The sequence below is a fragment of the Oryza glaberrima genome, chromosome 3, assembly GCF_000147395.1.
Source record: "Oryza glaberrima chromosome 3, OglaRS2, whole genome shotgun sequence".
NCBI lineage: Eukaryota > Viridiplantae > Streptophyta > Magnoliopsida > Poales > Poaceae > Oryza > Oryza glaberrima.
Window position 1 is genome coordinate 1,485,473 of NC_068328.1, and position 17,995 is coordinate 1,503,467.

The window sequence follows — 17,995 nt, forward strand, 5'->3', positions numbered from 1 at the left end:
TTCGTCGTCGCTGCCTGCACTGCACACCACATTCTCTCAAATCTTTTTCCTCGCCGCCATCAAGGCATTACCACGACAGGGGGCGTGACCGATCGACCTGTGTGTGATTGCTGATTTGAAATCGTAACCGTCACATTACATTTGGAGAGAATTGTGATTGCAACTCTTGTGTTAGTGGTTGATACTGCAGCAGCTTTCGTGACTTTGGAAGTAGACGGCGAGATTATTGTGACGGGGACAGCACTGTTGTTCTGGAGTGAGAGCTCCACGTGCGACTTTGTTTGCGTTGTCAGCTTGTGGGATTTCGATTCCAGGAGGGTACGTACTTCGATGAGCTCCATGGCCGGTGATTTTTGTCGAGTTATACTTGATGGTTGTCGCAGAAACACTCCTAACCGCGAGTTAGAAGAAAGTAGAATCGTGCTAGATAGAAAATGCTTAGTTTTCTATTTTAAGAAGGCTATGCTAAGAGATTTCTGAAAAGAAAAATTAAAACCGCGATTTTATACATTTTGACGTAGTTCGTAGATATTCAGCTCCCAACGTGGCAGGTTAGCAGCAGAAGAAATGTCATAAACCCAAAACCCTCTGTTTGGGAGCCCATAATCTGGCGAGAAACCTGGCCCAATTCTTTCAGGCCCAGTTGACAAACAGGCCCTGAAACCGGACTCTCTCTCTCTCTCTCTCTCTCTCTCTCTCTCTCTCTCTCTCTCTCGCTCTCGCCTTACAAAAACAACGGTGGGCTGGCCCATGATGCTCTCTGTCGACGAGTGAAAGAAGCCCAGCCCATGAGAAGAAAAGGATCGTCGTCTCCAGACCATACGATACATGCGCGCATGATTCATCGCCCCGACGTGGTCAACTACCCCGAATGTCTCCATCAACATGTGGTACAATAATAAAGGGGGAAGTCTCAAGCTAGGGAAGTGAAGCCGAAGGGAGAGGCCAGGCCAGGTCGGCCGTGTCACCGGACGGCCGCTTTCCGAGTTGACGCTCCACCGAATGGCACCGTCCCAGGACACGCCATGCCCCCGCCCGTGATATAATCGAGCTGAATTGCCACAGCTATCGTGAGTGTGAGTGCACCGCTGCCGCAGCGGCGTCGTCGTCGGAACTCGAAACACAGCAACGGCTTGGCCGGTTTCCCGTTTGGTGCCCAGAGGTAACCGTACGTCGGAACTCGCAACTCGCAAGGCGGCTTTTGCATGCAACTAGCGTGCAGAATTCGTGTAGAATCTGGCCCGCTGCGTACGCTGCCGCCGCTGTCCTCGTCCCAAGAAAGAGGAGGAAGAAAGCTTAGCCAGAATAATGTGATGCGAACACACATCATCAGTATTTGTACTGGGGCAGTAGTAGTAGTAGTAGTAATAGTACAGTGAAGTACTGGTCCACTATAGATACTCCCGTCCCCATCAACCAGGCGCAAAGCTTCGGCCGCCTGAACAGTGAACACGACGAGCTCGATCCTAAGATAGATTCTTCAGCGTCTGTTCGGTTGCAGTCTTGCAGATGGGAGAGCCTCAACTTTTGACTAGGTTTTTATTCACCGAGAATGAGATGCGAATTCTAAAACGTGTAGAGCCACCAAACCGCACTATCTAGTTAAGTCCATGCCCCATGCATATGTGGCTTTGTGCCCATCGATCCGTTCGCCATTATCGCAGTTTGCAACGTAACTGGAACAGACCAACATATATATTACTAGCTAGCTTCCGTCCAAATCTCCACCCATAATCTGCCAGAGCCCCGAGACAAATGTTAGCGTGATACACACACATGAGCGACGCGCGTGCTACATGCCCAGTCTCATTGCCAGTCAGCCTTGCATTATTGAAGGCGACGTCGATTGCCAAGTCGCGACTTGTGAGGAATAATTGGGACTTTGGCCGAGTTGGCACCACCATCAGATTCAGGCCTTCGTGCTCCAACTGCCAAGTACTAGTCGCTGCGGTCACTCTGTGTTTCCAAGCTGTGGCAGTGACCGCGTAGGAAAGAAAACAACACTTTCTTTTCTCGTGCCTATGTGTGGACTATGCGGCGATAGTAGTAAAGGAGCCATCATTTTTGTGTGACTATGACAAATCGCTGTCGGGCTGAGCTGCATAGCTCTCTCTCAAAATTCGATCCGGAGCTGTCAATGTTAACTCGCTGAATAAAAAACCTTGACAAGGAGAATTTCTTCCCACGTACTTGATCGACTAGAATATAATTAAGTGCCAAACTTATCTGCAAGATCAATCGAAGCATCTGAAATCTGCAGGTTTGTACTAGCAAGAACTTTTCTTTAGAATTTGGATCCCATTCTGATCACATTCCGATCATCTTAGGAAAAACGACGATAAGAAAGAACACCGAAGAAGAATAATAAGACTAAGAAAATGTACACTCGACGGACGGACGACAGATCGAAGACAACCCAATCATCTCTCGGCAGCGAAGGGCGGCGGGACCTGGTCCTGGACGGCGCGGAGGCTGCCGAGGCGGCGGCACGCACCGGAGGCGAAGAGGGAGAGCCAGGCGACGAGCGGGGTGCCGAGGAGGACGAGGCCGACGGGCACCATCCACAGCTGCTCATGCGCCGGGTGGAACGCCACCGCCCACCACACCAGCACGGCCGCGCCCGCCACCCCCGTCGCCGCCACGCCCGCCGCCACGGCGAGGCACGACCACGTCAACCTCATTCTCTCCCCCGCCGCCGCCGCCGCTCGCTGCCGTCCTCCTCCTCCTCCCGCCTCCACGTCCACCGCCTCGCCGACTGGCTTCCTCTCGTGCTGCGCCATTGCGAGCTAGCTGGTGGTCGTCTCGTGGCACGCTGCTGCTGCCGCTGCCGTGCGGCGAGGTGAATATACTACGTTGGGGAGGGGGGCCTGAGGCGGGGGCATGCGGGCGGGGTTATCTGGTGATGGCTGCTGCTTTGGCCCACGCCACAGCCACAGCCCCCAGGCTTCCATTTCTACTGCAGACGCGACGCGACACCACCGCTTATCGCTTTCCACGCCAGGATCAAAGGGGCTTTGATGGGTTTCTTGCCACAAAAAAAAAATTAAAGATCACCAAAATTTACTGCTGTCGCATTTTGTAAGGTAATAAATCAGACATCTTGTAGTAAGAATTTCAACATTTTCTACCCCGAAAATCAAGGGCTTCATTGGTTTCTCGTTAGGAAAAACAATATACCATATTTCGGTTGCGTAATAAATCAAATATACTATCTTCTAATCATATATGAACCTTACCAAATAGGAGTTTAGTAGATTCTGAGTATTTACTCTTGAGATTTCCAAAATTCAGAGCAAATAAGATCTCTGGTACACTTTTTTTTTTTACCATGTATCAATAAACCAAAATTTGGTATTCCTAAAGTTTTTTTTTTCAACAGACTAATCATGTCCTCACTTTAACCCCGTCCCCAGCTCGGTTACTCCGGGCGCAATCTGCATCCAGCTCAGCTCACCCCGGTCGATTCCGCGGTGAGCTGTGGCTTGGTACTTACTGGCCACGAAGCTGGCTTGTTCGCTTCTGTGAGAGGGATTCAAGAGTTGTTCGTTTCCCGGCCGGCCGTTGCACTGCTCGCATACATCCAGCTTCAGCTGGAAAGTTTGTCGTATCGTGCCGGACGCACAACGTGTAGTCGAAGCAACACGCAGTGTCTCGTTTGGAACGTATAAAAATTTCTGAATGAAACGTTTCCAATCAATCCTGTGTTACTCCTAATTTCCATTACATAATTTCGGGTTTACTATTCCCATTTCAGATCTTTGTTCTTCCATTTCCATCTAGGATAGACTGCCCGTTTCTTCAGGATCAGCAAATTAGATAAGCGAATACACAATGTAGAACGACTCTGTAATTGTCACTATCCCCCAGCTATGGGATGCTTCAAGTAGTGTACTACTCCAGTCTTCCAGAGAGTGGGACAAAAAACAAACCTGACCCTGCAAAGGGTCCCTTGGTCGACTCATCCTCAGAATCAAGATAGCCAAACTCTTGTCTCTGCCCAGCGTACTACACCCATAAAGTCCATCGATTCATCGATCGATCGTCTCGGATGGTCCTACTCCGTTTGTCTGAAGAATATTTTTCAGCAGGAGTTTGTACTAGTCAACAGAAATGGTTTACTTGCCATGCAGATTGCATCCATTCAGGAGGAACCCACCCTACCCCAATAAAAGATGCTCAAATGGGACGCATGGCATGTGCATGTGCTCCTCTTTCTTTCTTTCTTTCCGGATGCTGCAACAGGCAACTGCAATGATTCTTTTTTTTATTTCAAGAAAAGCCTCAGACATGTTTGGAATGCAAATATTTTTTACTGATGAGGATGACAATTCAATCCCTATAGATTCAAGTTTTCATCACTTGATCGGCTGATAGCACGACCACGCACGATCTCCTCCGATATACTGAATTACTGATTGTGTTGCTCGCTAGCAGGACAGAGCAAACTGTAAGGTCCTGACAAGTGATAACACAGGTTCAGCCGTTCAGGTATCAGTATCACCAAACAAGGTAGTAGTATCAGTTAACAGTCCAGACTGGCGTACTAAGAAGGTTCTCTTAGAAACGAAGGGACAGTTAAACACTGATGAAACTATACCGCGGGTATCAAAAGCAAATTATGCTGTCCCTTGGAGGGGTCAGCAGATGGGAAGCTAATGTTGATGGAGCATCCGACATAGGATTGTCATTTCAGAGGAACATTATCTGCTGTGCTTCATGAACAGTGGAAAGAACCTTATCTTTTTTCACTCACACTGCATTTCAGAGGATCATGATCTACAGTGCTTCAGGAACAGCTGAAAATCTCCTCTTGCCGTAAAAAAAATCAAAGTCAGGGCAATGAAATTATGAAAATATTAGAGGGAAGAATTTCTGCTGTGACTATACTGCTAATGAGAAAAGAGATACTCCTTTCAGATATGGCGCTTCCACTTCCTGATTGTTGTCATCTTAAAGTCAATACAAAAAGCAATTCTTAGATCATGCATTCACTTTTAAAACAATCTTGTATTGATGTCTCAATAGATGAGCTCAAGTTATTTACTAATTACAAAAATATGAACTAAAGTTGCAAAACATAATTGACACAAGTTTTTACAAAAGAGTCAAGTTATGGTCAAACATACCACAAGCTTATAGAAGTACAAACTGACAATGTGTGTTGTAGCTAATAAAATTTTGGCCTTAAAACTTACTCTAGTCAGAGTTCAGTTTCTTCTCGATGCTTGATTTGCTTAGGATAAAAACACCAACAATGATAAGACTAGCACCTACAAACCACTGTATGAACATACATCAAATTCAAAAGCTGAGTGCAGTTCAGTTACAATTTTGTATACATGTAAACTCAAAAGTGGGGAAAGTGATGTATCAGTATTCTACAGTCTGAGATACACTTGATAATGCAGTGGCAAAGGGTGTGTGGTTTCAACCCTGAGGTCCCGTGTTCAATCCCCAACACGCTCACATTTCTTCTTGAAACTGTTTGGAGGGACATCTCTCCCTCCAAATGTCTCTTTTTATTATTATTATATTTTACAGACTGTACTTAAATTCAGCTGTACAGATATAGTAGGCAAGTGATATGTTATTATTGTTGTATTTATGACAGGGTTTGGCTTGTATTTAACTGGTATACAAGGGGGCAAGTCATTGCTCATGATATAAAGCACAAGACCATCTATTTCTCTATCTGAAAAACGGCATCTATTTTAGCATAACAACCTAAAGATCCAGTGTGTTTTCTTTCCTATCAACCAACTGCATGCATCTCTCAAGAATTTTTTCATACAACAGTAAATTATAAGATAATCTTTGTATGCTATGTGACTTTTCAAGCGAGTAATATGAATCCAGATAAAGTGGCCTAGCTTAATAACTAGATTTAATCCTATTTATAATAAATAAACCTACTCATACTACTAAGAAGCAATGTGACAGATCAACCTAGGATACTCTTCCCATGTTTGAAAGGGAAGAAAAAGCCCAATCTAACAGAGGACATAAGCTAACACAAATAAATTTGAAAATTTTTAGCTATTTGATCTGCATGAATAACTAGCTTGATGTGCACGCACTACACAGAAGGGAGAATTCTCATATTACCTTAGAAGGCAGTGGCTCCTCGAACAGAAAGTACCCTGCAAGACCTGATGAAATGAAGTTGGCAGCAAAATTGGTGACGGTTGCTTGGAGGGATGACAGTGCTTTGAGGCTGTTCACATAGCAGCCCCACATTGTCACATTGAAAAGTATCACCATGCTGTATTTCAGAAGCTGTAGAAGGCAATAATAAAGTCAAGTCTCAAGTAACAAAATAGCAGGCAGTACTAGACTACAAGTACACTGGTAGGAGGAACTAATCCGGAGTACAGGTTAAACCGGTATCATTTGATTTGAGGTATTTTCACAATCTGATCCTAAACTAATTGAACCACACATGATAGTTAACTTTGATCAGCAATTTCCACATTATCCCAGTTATACTTCTAGCACTAAGTCATTACCTGAAGGGATCACACATCTAACCTCGAATTATCTGATGAATCCGCAACTTCGGATCCAAGTAAGTGACTGTTTCATGCCCATGAACTTGGTAAAATCATTTAACCGAACCAGCATGAACAAATTAAACCCGAACAAAGGCTGAAGCGGCCTATTAAGGTTACAGCGGCAGCCTTCCAAGCAAGGTATGAACAGAAAACAGAATGTTCAGATCGGAGGGAGGTAGAGAGAGAGCTAGTAGAGTACCGGAGGCGCGAAGAACTTGGCGGAGATGGCGGCGAGCGCGGCGTTGAGGCCCGCCGCGAGCGCCCACCCGTAGCCGCCTCCGCGTGCCATCGGAGCTGGAGCTCACCGGAGGCGGAGATCCACTCCACAACTCTGTAGCAGTCCTCTCATGGTGGAGAAAACTGAAGACGGAGGGGAGAACTGGGCCAACGAGCCTGGGTTTCGCTAAATGGGCCTTAGTTGCGAGGAAGGACTGATGAGGCCCACATAAAAAACGGACTACGTGGGCTTTGCTGGGCCTAAATGATGTACAGTACAAGACCGGGAGGTAGTGGGATTGGGGAAGAGAAGCGGCGGCCTGATCAGGCGTCGTCTCGCCGACTCGCGGTGCCGCCGCCGCGGCCAATCGGCCATCGGAGCGCACTCCGGCGGTCGCACCAATCCTCTCGTTTCCATGAGGGCCGGCGCCGGCACCGGGCGTCACCGCCACCACCGGCCGATCGATTGGCGTTGGCGCGCACCGCCGCCCTAGTTGTACTGGTTTGGGCGTGTGGCGAGCGGCGAGTTACGATCCGTGGGTGGATTTTCAGAAGCTGATCCGAGCAACCGGAGCAATTCAGTAGGTACACCCTTGAATCCTTGATTTCTGCAGTATTTTTTTTTAGAATAGGAATTTCTGCATTATTTTGATCAGACTAGTTAGTGATAATATATATTAGACCAACATGAACAGAGATTTTAGACTGAGTTCATTATCCCGGTATAATAATTGATTAATGGGTAGTAAGCACGCACTACGGTATAATTAATTAGTTGTTGATCCCTTCTACCTATCACGAGAGAATAGGCCTCCTATTTGGAAGATCATCTGTTGTCGTATATAATAATCTTACGGTAGGGATGCAAGCGGGTTTTTTTTAAGCCCGCTTATATATCTCTCTTCTAGTTTATTTTTTCTTCTAAATTTTATACTATCGTGTAAGAAATAAACTAGCAACCAGGTTTTTATACGGGTAACGGGACTAACTACTTGCATCCCTACTTACGGCTTCGTCGTTTGGCAACAACTGGAAACAAGACTGAATTAAGGTCTAGGGATTTGTGGTGATTGTAGTGAGACCGCACTAATAACAACATAGGAGTATATTGATTTAGCGAATATTTTGCTTCAGATCTACTACCTAGAGCCTGTCACTATTCTATGCAAATCACATCTGTATTCTCAGGTAGTCACAAATATTCTCTTCTATCAAACACGCCAAATTTGCATAAAGCCATAACACGTACTCCATTCACCTCCCCTTTTAGTAACTGTCAATAGGACTATTTATCTTCAAAACTTTGATCACTCGTCTTTTTTTAATATATATATATATATATATACATATATATATATATATATATATTAGTAAATTGTAGTGTATTGTGTTAGTAAATTTGTATATCGAATTGATACGTGGATTTATGATGTATGTGTGGATTTGTGGTGGATTTGTGATGTATGTCTGGATTTGTGGTGGATTTGTGATGTATGTGTGAATTTGTGATGTCAATGTTCGATTTTGTGATGTTGATCTATGTGATTTTGGTGTAAAATCAATATGCAAAGAACAATGAAAAAGAAAAAAAAAGAGAAGAATAGGGATTAGAGAGCCTGGCGCTACCCTCTTTTGTTCCAGTTGGTAACCGGGAATAAAGATCAATCTTTACTCTCGGTTATTTAAACATCTTTAGTCTCGGATTCGTGGTCCAGTTGCAAAACCAGGACTTCAGAGGGTTACCAACCGGGAGTGATGCCCCTTTCTCCAGCAGTGCTATAAGAATCTATATATATATATATAATACAACTTTGTTTTGGAATCTATGATTATGTATATAGCCTGATCAATCGCACAGCCCTCTTGACTAGTGATCACAATCTAAATTTCCTAGAGTTTTTTCTTGATAATATTTGTACAAGTTCAAAGAGTTACTAGCTAGTGTGCTGAGTCAGAGTAGCATTTTGTTCTGCACGCGCACCTCTTGCTTTAGTCGTTTCAAGCAAGTTATGCTGACTTCAAATATTATGTCATTAATTACTGTAGAGAGTACAGTGTACTATATATGCCACCCAGCTGGGAGTCAAGACATTTACAAAGTGCCAATGTAGGATCACATCAACTGGGAAAAAAAAAGCACATTGCAATGCCATGCATCTTATGACTCTGCACAGGGGACAGATCGATTAAAGGTTACAATCACATTTGGGAACATAAAAAGAAGCAGAAGAAAAAAAAGAGAACAATTTATAAAAATTTCAGCTATAACCATATATCCCATCCGGTTGATGTGATGAACACATCGTGCTGTGAATGCTTTGTCCCTCATTTGTCAAACACACAGATTCCGAGGTCGCCGTCGACGCCGCTCGCGCCGGCGCCGGAGCCGAGCAACCCCGTCCACCTGTCGACCTCGTCTCTCTCGTCGCTGTTGAGAAACAGCAATGCTGCCATGTCGTCATCGCCGTGGTCCAGCGGCGAGCTCACACCGGCGACTGCCGCCGCCGCGGCTTCCGCCGTTGCCTCCATGCTGCCACACTCCCCGGGGCTAAGCTGCGACGCGACGAACTTGTCGAGCGCTCTCCAGTCCGTGGTCGTCGCCACCTTGTCGCCGGCGGCGCGGGCTTTCTTGGCCCTCCTACCGCCATTATCGCCCTTGCAGTCGTCGTCCTCGCCGGCGGTGGCCAGCTGGCTCGGGTTGGGCTGGAGCGGCGCCGCAGCCGCGGAGGGGCTCTCGAGCTGCGGCAGCTCGGCGAGGTGGCTGGAGTAGTGGAGGAGGGCTGTGGCGGCGCCGTCCAGCTCCGCCTCCTGCTTGAACCGCCCGCTCCTGTGCTGCCGCCTCATCTGCGCGTACGCCGCGCTCGGATCGGCGAACGCCGCCGCCGCCGCGGCGCTCATGATGTTGCGCTCGTGCAAGGAGTAGTCCCACGTCTCCACCATGCTCCTCGCCGGATACGCCGTCCTCTTCTTGAATGCTCGGCACACCACCCATCCTTCTTCCTGTAGTACACACATGCAAATAAAGTTAGATACTTAGGTGGTGTTTGAGTCTCCCGAAGATGAAGATTAAATATTTCATGTAAAACGTTGTGGTAATAACGTATAATTAATTAAGTTTTAATTATTATAAACTTGAAAAATAGATTAATCCGATATTTTAGAATAACTTTCATATAGAAAGTTTTCACACGAAACACACCGTTTAGCAGTTTGAAAAGCGTGGCACAAAAATTCAAAATTTAATCCATTGTTTTAAGAGGAAACGAACGGGGGATGTGAGCTGCATTTTGCAAGGTTGACATTGACATCAAAGTATTTGCCAATCATTCGTAAAGTTAGCTAGCTTCCCACTGTGTGATAGTGGAACAATACGAGCTGATAACTTTTTTAGTTTTGTGGGGACATGTTTGCCAAGCAGCATGCAATGGTTTTGATGAGTACTAGCACAAGTTGCATACAGCTTGTAAACAATATATGGCGCATGTTAGGACGTTCACACCAGGGGAAACCCTAACTAGGCCATGCATGCGCATGCAATTGTCTAGGGAAAAAGGTTTTGGTGTTAGTGGTAAGGTCAGGATGGCATCAACACTGGATGCAGGCTACCTTTATTTGGGAGAGAATAGAAGAATTTGGAAGGCTCACAAAAAGGGAGGCCAATGCAAGACTTATCTTTCAAGAACAAAAAGAGTTGTGGTGCTGCTTAGTGCTACTGATATATTCCTATCTATATGGTCCATTACTAGTGGTACATGAATTAGACATGCTTGCACGCATGTATATCGGCGGCAGATCTCTGTGTGTGCTACTTTAGAAATCTCTGGGCACCATTAGACCTTAACCTCTAATAAGGCCTAAGCTGGTATACTGCATTTTATCTTCAGTTGCAAGTTGCAACACACATATATAAGTATATAATTCAGATATATTTTCTCAGATATATAAGTATGCAATGTGGTCACTAACAACCTTAAAAAATATTTTCTTTTTTTTTTTATAAACCCAGCCTATACATCCAACCGGATATATACAACTTTTTAAAATTAGGAACTTAGCCTATCAAATATGGAACCAGTTTGCTAGTTTATGTAGAGCTAGCTAGCATGCAGAGAAAATTAAGAAACCAATTAGCTAGTGAAATCGGTATATGTATATACCTGTGGCGGCGCGTTCTCGTCGGTCTCGAGGCGGTACTCGTGCATGATCCAGTCGGTCTTCTGGCCATTAGGCGCCCTGCCCTTATAGAAGACGAGTGTCTTCCTCATGCCGATGAGCCTGCTCTTGTCGTGCACCGCCTTGTCCCTCCCCGTCGCCTTCCAGAACCCCGCCATTGTCGCCCTGTTCGTCCTCGTCCCCGTCGGGTACTTCCTGTCCTTGTAGCTGAAGAAGTACCACTCGCTTTGCTCATCGTACCCGATCCCACAATGTTCTTCATCAATCACAAACCAGGCAACACAATTAGGATAAATAATGCCACAATGATCATCTCTGAAACTCAAATTAATCATACGATCTCTAGTTGTACCTTGGAGATCCCAGGGTTCGATGCGGTAGAGATCGATGTCGCGGATGACGTCGAGGTCGATCTTCTGGGAGGCGACCTTCTTGCGGAGATAGTAGCCGACGAGCTCCTCGTCGGTGGGGTGGAACCTGAACCCAGGAGGGACGCATGATTCCATGGCGTCCATATGATCACCAACCTGTGCCTGCACTGCAATTGCATGCACCGTGCATCAGATTCAGCAACACCGTCTTCTAAATATCCATCCACACCCAATGCATGCATGCATCAAATGATATAGCTCGCGAGTGGCACTAGTAGTAAAGAACACATGCAAGTGCTCGAATCATTCGGTGCAAGCAGGCTGGCTATCTTGCGATTTTTTATAGCACACACAAATGCAAAAGCTATCTGCACAGAAGGGCTAGTAGCATTGGTTTGGTCTGGATACTGAATGACTAGCTACAGACTGACTGACAAGGAGTATACTACTACAGTAGTGTGTATGGGTTTCAGTGCTTTGGTAAAATTTAATCCAGCCATGTTGGGTTTGCACTATGGACTTTCTAGGATAAAAAGGCAAAGTACGGCAGAGCCTGGGCAAGAGGCCAGCAGGGACAAATGTAGGAAAGCTACAGGCCTGCGAATGATACTGTCGACTGGTGATATCTCAGAGGCATGTGGGCTATAGTCAGCAACGAATTATAGCTGTTGCAGCAGCAGAAGAATGGTCTGCTATGCAAGGTCAATAGTGTAGCCAGCTACTAGCTCCAATAATATCCATGTCATTTTATAGCTAATACCAAAACTAACTAGTACAATAGGTTGGCTATTATATTAACATGATCTCATTATTCAAACAATAAACTTTACATGTGCATGATCAGAAACGCCCTCAACTCTGTGGCTTATATGGCCATTTGTATTATGCAATAAATATGGGTTATCTACTACTCTACTTGAAAAAATAACGAATAACAACACACTTGATAATTCACATAGTATATCACAACCCACTGCCGCCCAACTGCATAATCTATACATGAAAAAAGGAGAAGAACAAAAGGGAAAATAAAAGGAGCTATAGGAAGAGATTAGAACGGACTAGATGCAACAGATGAGACGAAGAATCGGTAAAACAGACATAGACGACAAGCATTCAACAGACCGAGGGAGAAGAAAAGAAAAGAATTAGACCAAGCCAATTCAAATCAAGAAGTTGCTTATTGCTTTGGGTGCCAGCTGCATGCCCGCACCAAGTGCTTCTCAATCCTCCTTTCTCTTTCTTTGCCGCTGAGAACTGGGATTACTAACTTTTTGGGCACACTGGAGCTTTCACGGCGGAGTTTCACGTCGCGGGAGAAAATTCCGGCGAGACAGGGGTGAGCGGAGGCGGCGTGAAGCGGAGCAAAATGCGTCGGGCGGATCGGAAGAGGCACAACAGAAACAAAACGATACACGGGATCGGCGGGGTGGTTGCGGGACCCAAAAACGCATGCGTATCTGTGTATCGCCCGGCGCTACATCTAGCGCCCGCCCTGTTCCCTCTCTCCAGTTATCTCTCCTCCACGTAAGAATAGTCTGAGTTGGAATATTTTGGAGCCTGCTGATTAGACTTATTGTACCTGCTCTGAGTAGTTTGTTCAGAGTTCAGTAATTTGTTTAGAGTAATAAAATTAGGGGCCTTAATTTGTAGCAACAATTAGTGTGATTTTTATACTAGAGAGTGCTGCATATATGTTTTTGAAGTGCATGTGTGCGCTAGATACACGCTAGTATAGCTAGTACTTAAGAACCTCAATATGCATGATTTTCTACTCATTCTGATCATACAGCTCTCATGAAAATGGATTCATGCATGGCTCAATGCAAAGCACTGTACGCAGAGCTTGCCAGGCCTTTATTTTGTACATATACTGTACATAGCTTAGATATACGTACGTACTGTATATAGCTTAGAGCATCAAGTATATATGCAATATGCAATATATCTGCAATTAATTCTAGAATTGCATATATCTTAATATTAGCAGCTTTTTATCTAGTTCGCAAACTAAGGCCCTCTTTGTTTGGGCTTAGGCTTATTGGCTTAGACTTTTAAGTCAGCTTATTGGCTTATATGATTTATAAGCCGGTAGATTTAATGTTCTAAGTTTAATGGTGGAGTCATGCATCTATCTCACATAAGCCAAAAAAGCTTCACCAACCTAGCTTTTGGCTTAATAGTGTTAGAGTGGCTTATGGCTTTAAAAAAGCCAAACGAAAAAGCTGCTTGTTTGTTTAGATTTATACTTTTGACTTATAAGTTGGCTTATAACACTAACCAAAGAGGGCCTAAAATATATGTCATTTATACATGGTGCGTGGATGCTGGGGCTAAGCTTAAAACACAACAACCAAAACGAGAAAGCTGCATGCCGGCCAGATGGCATCGCTAGCATTTGCCGGGCGGATGAGCACGCGCCTGCATGCCGTGGGGCATGTAAAAAAAATTTGACAAATTAAAGGTGGGGCTGGGAGCAAAAGATGGAGAGAATAAAAACGTGAGGAGAGGAAGCTAGCTAGCCAATGCCGGGGATCGGAGGGCCCTTTCAGCGATCAGGCCTGCAAATTAAAGGAGAAGAAGAGGCTAAAAAAGCGCCACTAACACTCACTCGATCACTCACTGCTCCGTGAAAGCTATAGCCATGGCATGCACAGAGAGAATGGAAAGCTAACACAGCAGCAGCCAGCAGGGGCACACGACTATCGGTTTTCTTGCACGGCCTCTGACCGTTCTGTCTGTTTGTCGAGGAATTCCATGGCACAGCAGGGACCCTAGCTTAGCTCTGGCCTTGCATTGTGCATTGTGGGCGAGCTGCCTACTGATCCTAGCTACTAGTAGATGCGCTCACATTTGCTGAGATACTGCTTGCGAAGTTGCAACGCTATAGTGCATGCCGATCGTACTACTGGACGGGGAGTGTCCTGTGCAGTGAAGGAGTACAGTACAGCTCGTAGGGCATGCATGGATGGTAGCTCTTCTGTAGGGTGGACACAGAAGGTCCAGGGGTAGATCACAATCATTTTGTGTTTCCCCTTTGGTTTTTAGTATTGTGATGCATGGTTGTTGTTAGTTATATAGTACTTCCTTCATCACATATTAAGTTAATTTAGTATGGGATGTGTCACATTCTAGTATTATGAATGAACAAATTTTTGTTTACATTTATCATACTAGAATATACAACATCTCATACTAGATTAATTTATTCTAGGATAGGGAAAATACTCCTTCCATGTTTTATGTCTCACCAAAGAAAATGAGCTGATAAGCCTAAATGTGAGGGAGTGGATTTTGAACTGTTGAGAGGACATCACCTTGTTGTTTGCATATTATCTAAATAAATATGAAAATTTTGAGAAAATAGATAATATGTGATATATCACTCCACAAACATACAAGTTAAAATCCAATTTCTACATGTTGCAAAAGAAAATTAAACTATAGCTAGTTAACATATATTCATAGCCAATTTTTCTTTTGCGACATGTAGAAGTTAAATTTGACATTCCATGTGTCGTAGAGTGATATATCACATTAATCTATCTTGTTATTTTTTTATAAAAAATTATAACTGTTAGATGACATGCAAATAATAAGGGAATGTCCCCTCGAGAGCTTGCAAGAGAAATGACAAATTGAGATCTTGCTCAATGCAACGAATTTGAATAACCAATATATATATATATATATATATATATATATATATATATATATATATATATAAAAGACGACTCATGTTGCATCCTTCATTGCAGGAGGACATAATGCATGATTAATTAATTTATAATATATATAAGTATACACCATTCATTAATGTGCTAATGAATTGTTAATTTGTAAATCCAGTCCTTTCATGTGAGATCTACCCTTTTTAATTAGGATAAAATTACAGACCGCCTATAAGTCCCGATGTCGGGTATATACCTCATGGCAATGAAAAAGGAATGTTGATTTTTTATTGATGGATCAGTCACTACACTAAAGTATTAATCCTCTAGGGTTGTTATTATGTAAGGATGTCAACTAAGATGGTGCACGCATGCTAACTTGCTAACATTGTCACAGACCTCCTATGGTAGTATATACTATACCAGGTTGGGTCAGAATGGATAGAAAGGGGATGGTGGTCCTAGATCGATATGTACAGCGACCTTCGTATCCGTGTTTAATGATTCAAGAATGAGACAAATGATTTACCAAGATTAATTATCCTAAGTATTGCACATATAGCCTCATGTTCCCAAAAATGAGCATTATTTTAGTTATGGCGATGCATGATATATCTACATTCCACACTTGTGAGCAGCTTATTGATCAAGTGTGTAATGTATTAGATATATCATGCATCGCCATAACTAAAATAATGGTCACTTGTAAAAAAAATTCAAAAAAAAAACATTCCACACTTGTGTTTTTATATGGTAGTAGAAATTGGAACAAAATAAGTTATGGAAGATTTCCATGTAGACCAAACTAGTACAGTGCTGGTATAGTTTACATGGCAAAAGGCTACATTAATTTATATTTGTTTTTCTTCAAATTAATCAGACTTTGGAAATTTGCTTGCATTCCGACCATTTTTCCAATTCCAGCCTCTGCATGCAAACCTCATCTAGCTTGGTGCAACAAAACTACTATGCGTGGACTGTATAGCACTTATTAGCTTACTCATATAAGGTTGTTTCGTGTAAAAGAAGTGTTGTCACGCCGTCTATTAATTGTACGAAGACATATATAAGTGGATATAATTTAGTTCAACATATATATACTTCACAGTGTGTAAAAGTACATACTATAGCTACAGTAGTATATAGTGATCTGAACCGACCATCTTAAGAGTGCTCGTTTAATTTTTATAGCACCATATACCACCATATCCAAAAATATATTGGCCAATCTAAAAGGCAATTTCGGTCTATTTGAGTGTATGATTCAGATCTTTCTTTGGGGGTAAAATGGAACAAAAAGAAAGAAGAAAAAATGTGGGTTATGTATATGACCACTGCGCTTTCTCGAAAAGGAAAAGAGGTAGATCAATTACTATGATCATATAGGGGGTCAATCAGAAGGATGCAATGTCTCTGTGCGGTGTGACTGTGTTGTAGCTACATGTGAATGAACACATTTATTTGTGTCACATTTATTTTTTACAAGCCTTAAGGTACCAATTTTCTCTTGTAAAATTTGATACCTTGAGAACTGTAAAATTACTCTATATACAAAACATATACTACCGACACAGAGAATTGTTTGTTTTATGATTTTTATTATAAAAATATTATGTTGAAGTAGCAAATGTAATTCAAAATATATAACTTTACACACATACTACTATGTATGTAGAGCATGCAATAAACAGCTTGATTTTTAATCAATATACATCATATCACATCAGATGCATATGATACCAATACCAGTATGAAGAATTTTTTTAAGCATCTGATTATGATCAATAAAGATCAACGAAGAAAAGAGGGGAATGTAAAAGAAAAAAAAACTGAAAAGGTTGCAAATAAACAGGGCATATATATAGCCACATCTTTTTCCATAACAGAAATGAAGAAGTTTCTGCATCGAGATGTATTTGGCCACATTCATAGCTACATCTTGTTCGACTATTTTCAGTTCAAGCTAGCAAAGAGGAGAAGAGAAGTGCTAGAATTTTTTTTCGAAGAACAAGCAGCTAAGGATTTTTGCATAATAGAGAGAAGAGCTAGATTGAACAAAATTAAAGAACAGATCAAGATGATCAAACCAGCACAGATCACAGATCGATGAACACACCAACATATATAGCTAATAACTGATCGATCAACCAGTACTGAAACTCACCTCAGATCAAGCGACAGCTTCAGTTATCTCGATCTATACAGATTAGGCGATCGAATTCAAGAAACTCTCTTCTCCAAGGAGAAGCACAAACTCGTCTGTATGTTCTCTTCTCTAGCTGTTGGCAAGAAGCTGGCCTGCGTGTGTGGAAGAATAAATAGCATTGGAGAGGAGATGGAGTTTGCATTGGAGAAGAAAAGAGGGGTCGAGAAGGTGGCGGGTATAAAAAAGGGTCGGGGTCGCTCTCCTTTCCGTCGCGCGTGGGTGAGGGGAATGAAGGCCCTTGGGCCCCACATATGGGCCCACCAGCTGACGTCACGTCGTCCTCTTCCTCCTGCTGCTAGCTGCTACTCCTCTTTCCCTTTCCTCTCCCGGCACTGAACAGTACAGAAGAAGCTCTAGCATTCGAGCATCTATGTCTAACCTTTGCATGTAGCTGATGATATATGTGCCTATTTATCAATCTTGTAGCGGCCAGAACTTAGCCATGATCCAGCTAGGGCCTTTGCATATACCGGCTCTTAGAGTAATTCATACGTAGAAGCAGGTGCAAAGGTATCTGCACCTAGCTAGTAACTCATGCATATATCACTTAATTTAAGAGAGACTAAACCTAGATCTCTCAATGGATTCGGCGGCATGCCATTCCACTGCTAGATGGCATACATAAGCTACTAGCTATATTTGATATATATCTGATCAAGAAACTAGAACAGAAGAACATATATAAGTTAGTTATGCATCTCGTCCTCTCTAATTTGGAGAAACGAGGCATGATTAATTTTCAAATGCATGCTTTAGTTTCTGGTGCAATCAAGTGCATGTTAATTCTTGCCAATGGTACCACAATGT

The 17,995-nt window shown here is 43.3% G+C and overlaps 3 protein-coding genes across 7 annotated transcripts; all 3 read right to left on the reverse strand.

Annotated features, from left to right (window-relative positions):
• Positions 1 to 2,241: 2,241 nt before the first annotated feature.
• On the reverse strand, positions 2,242 to 3,078 carry LOC127765184 (uncharacterized). The gene has a single exon (XM_052290029.1). It carries the CDS (start codon positions 2,778 to 2,780, stop codon positions 2,421 to 2,423), a length of 360 nt encoding a protein of 119 aa, XP_052145989.1. The 5' UTR covers positions 2,781 to 3,078; the 3' UTR covers positions 2,242 to 2,420.
• A 1,458-nt stretch (positions 3,079 to 4,536) lies between these two features.
• LOC127765185 (uncharacterized) lies at positions 4,537 to 6,926 on the reverse strand. Of its 5 annotated transcripts, none has more exons than XM_052290031.1 (4): positions 6,751 to 6,923; positions 6,106 to 6,276; positions 5,196 to 5,280; positions 4,537 to 4,804 (listed from the first exon to the last, which is right to left on the reverse strand). In XM_052290031.1, the coding sequence occupies exons 1-3, from the start codon at positions 6,838 to 6,840 to the stop codon at positions 5,197 to 5,199; spliced, it is 345 nt and encodes a 114-aa protein (XP_052145991.1). In that variant the 5' UTR covers positions 6,841 to 6,923; the 3' UTR covers positions 4,537 to 4,804; position 5,196. The 5 variants fall into 5 exon arrangements, with proteins under 5 accessions (XP_052145991.1, XP_052145992.1, XP_052145995.1 ...); XM_052290032.1 differs by having other exon boundaries at positions 4,537 to 4,809; XM_052290033.1 differs by lacking the exon at positions 4,537 to 4,804 and adding an exon at positions 4,816 to 4,949.
• Positions 6,927 to 8,784: 1,858 nt separating this feature from the next.
• LOC127767789 (NAC domain-containing protein 37-like) lies at positions 8,785 to 17,306 on the reverse strand. Its single transcript, XM_052293234.1, has 4 exons — positions 17,147 to 17,306; positions 11,293 to 11,478; positions 10,925 to 11,196; positions 8,785 to 9,767 (listed from the first exon to the last, which is right to left on the reverse strand). Exons 2-4 carry the CDS (start codon positions 11,453 to 11,455, stop codon positions 9,093 to 9,095), a joined length of 1,110 nt encoding a protein of 369 aa, XP_052149194.1. The 5' UTR covers positions 11,456 to 11,478; positions 17,147 to 17,306; the 3' UTR covers positions 8,785 to 9,092.
• Between the last annotated feature and the right edge of the window lie 689 nt (positions 17,307 to 17,995).

Excerpts from the sequence above, each read along its gene's own strand:
- LOC127765184 (XM_052290029.1), bottom strand. The coding sequence starts at position 2,780 with ATGGCGCAGCACGAGAGGAAGCCAGTCGGCGAGGCGGTGGACGTGGAG.
- LOC127765185 (XM_052290031.1), bottom strand. The coding sequence starts at position 6,840 with ATGGCACGCGGAGGCGGCTACGGGTGGGCGCTCGCGGCGGGCCTCAAC. Across the intron at positions 6,277-6,750 it reads CCAAGTTCTTCGCGCCTCCG|CTTCTGAAATACAGCATGGT; the intron begins GTACTCTACTAG and ends TGCCTTCTACAG. Across the intron at positions 5,281-6,105 it reads AGGAGCCACTGCCTTCTAAG|TGGTTTGTAGGTGCTAGTCT; the intron begins GTAATATGAGAA and ends ATGTTCATACAG.
- LOC127767789 (XM_052293234.1), bottom strand. The coding sequence starts at position 11,455 with ATGGACGCCATGGAATCATGCGTCCCTCCTGGGTTCAGGTTCCACCCC. Across the intron at positions 11,197-11,292 it reads CGAACCCTGGGATCTCCAAG|AACATTGTGGGATCGGGTAC; the intron begins GTACAACTAGAG and ends TGATTGATGAAG. Across the intron at positions 9,768-10,924 it reads ACGAGAACGCGCCGCCACAG|GAAGAAGGATGGGTGGTGTG; the intron begins GTATATACATAT and ends TGTGTACTACAG.